Genomic DNA, 5,509 nt, shown 5'->3' on the forward strand with positions numbered 1-5,509 from the left:
ACAGGGTGGGGGAATGGGCAAGGGACGGCTTTGGACGGGGTGGGGGAATGGGCAGGGGGCAGTTTTGGATGGGGTGGGGGAATGGGCAGGGGGCAGTTTTGGACGGGGGAGTAGCAGCTGTTTTGGATGACACGGGCAGGGGCAGAGTAAGACGGAGTTGGGGAGCCTGCACGGTGCGGGTGAGGGTGGTTTTGGATGGGGTGTGGTGGGCGCGGGGGCTCACATGCACTGTGCTGCTGACTAGTCTCTGAATGGGGAGCGAACTTAAAAAACTCTGAGACCCAGAGGAAAGGTATTTAATCGATTAACCGAATAATCGGTTATCCAAACAAAATAGTGCCCACCCATCTCATTCAGATAATCGAGGTTCTTCTGTATTCACATATTCAATAATCAACCAGTCACTAACCATTAATATGTATCACTGGAACAGTGATATTATAACACAAGAACATTCTGTCATTAAGTCTGTTCCAGCATTTAATTACTGTAGATTGAGACTGATCTGCAGTATAATTCCACTTAACCACGTTTGCTTCCAATGCTTCCATAATTCCAATGAACAAAAATCAATCCATTTTTATTGAGCCCAGATCCAGAGAGATGCTTCCAGATTTTTACTGCACTTACTTGTGATGTAGTTCCTGCTGTGCTCATCCCTAAGTGGGTTTTCCCTAATTTAAGATTGGGCCCAATTGTCCTGAACTCCCCACAGGAGAGATAGTTTTTCTATCTTTAGTTTTGAGTTCCTTTATCTATTTAAGATTGGGCCCATTTGTCCTGAACTCTGCACTATAGAGAATATTTTTTCTATCTTTAGTTTTGAGTTCCTTTATCTATTTAAAAGCCTTCAGTAAGTCATCCAACATTCTAAACTGAAAGGAATACAAAATGTAGTCTCTGCAGCCAAGCCCTTGTTATTTAATCTTGTAACCTCACCCACACAGTCTCTGGTAAAATTGGACTGTATCCTCTCAAAATGCAGTCAGTCACACACAGAAACACTTTGTCCTTGGTACAAGAAGAATTTGTGTTAATATAATAAACAATGTATGAACTCAATTTTTAAATTCACAAACTTACCTAAAATCACAAGTAGTGCAGATAAATGAGCCACACACCCAGTATTAGACATTGTGCTGGACACTGCAGACCGGAACTATCTGAGTTACAGCTGCTGCAGAATTGTGTGGTCAGAGTTAAACTTTCTGTTTCCAGTTCCAGTTTTCACCGACATCAGTGGTGAGAGTTTCCTTTATACATTCATGAGTTGTGCTTCCAGTAATGTATAACCCCATGAAATGAAGCAGGCAGCTTCATTCAAATATTTCCTGCATTGGCTTTACTACTGATACACAATGGACACAAAATTAATTTTCATCACAAGTTTATTTTGAGAAAATCTCATCTCTGTATGGTGAAGTTTCAGTTTGGGTCTGTTGGAAAATCTCTGAAAGGTCAGTTCTGCTAAATTTGCATCACTGAGCTCAAACATGCAACCACCAACACTCAGAAAATGTGAGCCCCTTGTATTTTCAGGGGCCCACTCATTAATATGTCCATTTCAAAGCTCATGGAAAATGGCATCATGGGATAGCTGCTTGAGAATGTACAGATTTTCAAAAGGCCAACTTTCACTGAAGAGTACAACAGTAAATTGGGGAGAATTGGTAACGAAACAATTGTTGAACAGAGCGAGTTATCTGTCAGGTAATTCCCAAAGGGGAAGACCAATGTACAATACTATATCTCAAATTTGAAACCCTTTGAAAAACAAGTGAGTCCCTCAAGCACCTCCCCTGATTGCATTAGTGGTCTCCAATACACTTGTCTTCTGCATGGTTCTGCTCAGGCTGCAGGCATCACCAGTGCTCTCCAATTCCACCCAGCTATCCCAGAATAGGACAGATCGGTAGCATGTGCTTAGCTCTTCCGGCCCTACTTTTGTGTATGTAGTTGGGAGAATGGTGCCCCTTTAAGAGAGAAGGTCAGGTGACCTGGAGGCAGTAGCTAGAGGTGCAGACTAAAATAGACCATGGAGTTGAAAGGATGCACAATAAAGTATTCCCTGTTCAAGTTTACTTTTCATCAATCTTGTGTTTTATTTATGATCGTAATGGACCGCAAACACACTAACTGGTAACAAAAGTGGGATCTGGCCCATAAAGTGTGCAAACACCTTTTTTTATTGTTGAGAAGAAGGGCATCATCTGGACTTTGAAAATGGCATGGGATTGCAGATGTATGTCAAGGAAAGTTGTTGCGAGGGGACTTGGGCAGTAATGATGCCATGGAAGAATGATGTACATCAGGGAGAGGTCCAAGAGCAGCAGTCGTGAGGGGACTCAGGCCACAGTCGATGGCTCAAGAGGGGTGTACTCAGCTGGGAGCTTACCAAAGTCAGTGTGGTGAGCAGTCATGATGAGACTCAGGCTGCACTCGATTCCAGAGAAGAACGATACACTAACACAGTCCAAGAGGGAACAGCAGCATAGAAAATATTTACTGAAGGAATTCTGGCTGTGAAAAATTACTAGATTTGAGTGGCAGGAAAAGTTTGGTTTGTGACCTCCATCACAAGTCATCCAATGGAACCTAGTAACAAGGAAAGACCTGGATTTTGAGGGATCATTTAAAATTGCTCGCTCAATGGAGTTGGCTGCCAATGAAGCAACACAGTTGAGTGACAACACCTGGGTGCATAAAATGGAAAATCAGTGGAGGGTGGTACCAACCATAGGATGCCACCGATGTAGCAAGAGTGTCTACAAGGTGTCAACATGTTGTACTTGGAAGCCCAGTGCCACAGGTGTAAGCTAGTGGGCAAGGAGCCTCAAATTGCCAAGTACAACTCAAGCGAAGGAAGGGGTATGTAAAGGACCCAAATCACAAGACAAGACATTAGGTCCATGCTGCCAGTCAGGGAGTAAACCTGGAGTCAGCCAGGTCTGTGGGAGAAGCAGACAGCCCAGAGGCAGCAGAGTTTCAGTGAAATATCTTGTCAGTACAGTGTGAAGCTGATTGTTTCTGTATTCTTCCCAAATTAAAAGGTCTCAGCAAAGATGGAAGTGAATATGGGTGCAGCAGTGCCTCTGATTCTGGAAACAATATGTTGGAAAAAGTTAAAGGAACTTCCATTGAAGCGTGCCAAGATTATACAACAGACATTCACAGAATAAGTGGTGCCACTGGAGGGGTTTTGGTTTCCGTCAGTTTTACCTCCGACTTCTCAGGAATTCAAATTGTTTCCAGCCCCTGGTTCAAGGCACTGGACTTATTAATCAGGATGCTTGAGAAGGATGTTTGAGAGCAAAGGAATCGCTGTATTTAGTGACATAAAATAAAAGATAAAATACAATACACGATTATGAGGCCTTACAATACATCGATATTACCTGCTTCTCACTACTAACTAACTTACAAGATAATGCATGGCTTAGAAAGGATGGACGCTGGGAAGTTGTTTCCATTAGGCGGGGGGACTAGGACCTGTGGATCCATCCTTAGAATTAGAGGAGGTAAATTTAGAACGGAAATGAGGAGACATTTCTTCAGCCAGACAGTGGTGGGCCTGTGGAGCACACGGAGCACAGTGGAGGCCGGGACGCTAAATGTCTTCAAGGCAGAGATTGATAAATTCTTGATCTCACAAGGAATTAAGGTTTACGGGGAGAATGAGGGTAAGTGGAGTTGAAATGCTCATCACCCATGATTAAATGGCAGAGTGGACTCAATGGGCTGAATGGCCTTACTTCCACTCCTATGTCTTATGGTCTTATGAACTCTAGTGTCTTGAGATTATGCTCAGTGTGGTTTCAAGGTTCACTGGATGACTGCATTGGCACCACCTCGTGCTCCCGTGAGGAGGTTGAGCAATTCATCAACTTCACCAACACATTCCACCCGACCTTAAATTCACCTGGACCATCTGTGACATCTCCCTCCCCTTCCTGGACCTCTCCATCTCCATTAATGACGACCGACTTGACACCGACATTTCTTACAAACCCACTGACTCCCACAGCTACCTGGATTATAGCTCTTCCCACCCCACCTCCTGCAAAAATGCCATCCTGTATTCCCAATTCCTCCACCTCCGCCGCACCTGCTCCCAGGAGGACCAGTTGCACCACAGGACACACCAGATGGCCTCCATCTTTAGAGACCGTAATTTCCCTTTCCACATGGTTAAAGATGCCCTCCAACGCATCTCATCCACATCCCGCACCACCGCCATCAAACTCCACCCCTCCAACCGTAACAAGGACAGAACGCCCCTGGTGCTCACCTTCCACCCTACCAACCTTCGCATAAACCAAATCATCCACTGACATTTCTGCCACATCCAAACAGAACCCACCACCAGAGATATATTTCCCTCTCCACCCCTTTCCGCCTTCCACAAAGACTGTTCCCTCCGTGACTACCTGGTTAGGTCCATGCCCATCCTGGCACCTTCCCCTGCCACTGCAGGAATTGCAAAACCTGCGCCCACACCTCCTCCCTCACCTCCATCCATGACCCTAAAGGAGCCTTCCACATCCATCAAAGCTTTACCTGCACATCCACCAATATCATTTATTGTATCCGTTGCTCCCAATGCGGTCTCCTCTACATTGGGGAGACTGGACGCCTCCTAGCAGAGCGCTTTAGGGAACATCTCCGAGACACCCGCACCAATCAACCACATCGCCCAGTGGCTCAACATTTCAACTCCCCCTCCCACTCTGCCGAGGACATGGAGGTCCTGGGCCTCCTTCACCGCCGCTCCCTCACCACCAGACGCATGGAAGAAGAACGCCTCATCTTCCGCCTCGGAACACTTCAACCCAGGGCATCAATGTGGATTTCAAAAGATTCCTCATTTCCCCTTCCCCTACCTCATCCTAGTTTTTAACCTCCAGCAAAACTGTCCCCTTGACTTGTCCGGACTTGTCCGACCTGCCCAGCTCCTTCTCCACCTATCCACTCCACCCTCTCCTCCCTGACCTATCACCTTCATCTCCTTCCCCACTGACCTATTGTACTCTATGCTACTCTATCCCCACCCTCACCCTCCTCTAGCTTATCTCTCCACGCTTCAGGCTCTCTGCCTTTATTCCTGATGAAGGGCTTTTGCCCGAAACGTCGATTTTGCCTGTCCTCGGATGCTGCCTGAATTGCTGTGCTCTGCTAACTCAGAAGGACAATGGAACAGATTCAGGAAAACATAAATGGACCGATATCAAAGAACTAGTTTGAAGTAAAAAAGGCAGAGAAGGAAAGAAATAACAGCAATGACGTTACAAGTTCCTCTCTCCCTGTCTGTCTCCAGCTCAGGAACCAACGGCAACCATCTTGTGCTGCTGGCAGACCACAGGCTGCTCACCCCATTTTCCATATGGGGATGCAGTCAATGGTGGCAGCACACTGGCAGTGATGGGCACTGACTCTGTCAGCTTACCCATATGAAATCAGATACCGACAGATGGAGAAACACAGCAATACAGATGCTCTGTCAAGGTGCTGC

The 5,509-nt window shown here is 46.0% G+C and overlaps 1 protein-coding gene across 2 annotated transcripts in view; it reads right to left on the reverse strand.

The window, feature by feature from the left end:
* The window catches only part of LOC122556815 (hepatitis A virus cellular receptor 1 homolog), a 39,174-nt gene extending 37,992 nt beyond the window's left edge, over window positions 1–1,182 (reverse strand). For both annotated transcript variants that reach the window (XM_043704020.1, XM_043704019.1), the window contains exon 1: window positions 1,084–1,182. In XM_043704020.1, the coding sequence (XP_043559955.1) occupies window positions 1,084–1,135 (52 nt within the window). In that variant the 5' untranslated portion in view covers window positions 1,136–1,182. The remainder of the gene's footprint in view (window positions 1–1,083) is intronic.
* Window positions 1,183–5,509: the final 4,327 nt, after the last annotated feature.

This window comes from Chiloscyllium plagiosum, chromosome 14, assembly GCF_004010195.1.
Source record: "Chiloscyllium plagiosum isolate BGI_BamShark_2017 chromosome 14, ASM401019v2, whole genome shotgun sequence".
NCBI classification, from domain to species: Eukaryota; Metazoa; Chordata; class Chondrichthyes; order Orectolobiformes; family Hemiscylliidae; genus Chiloscyllium; species Chiloscyllium plagiosum.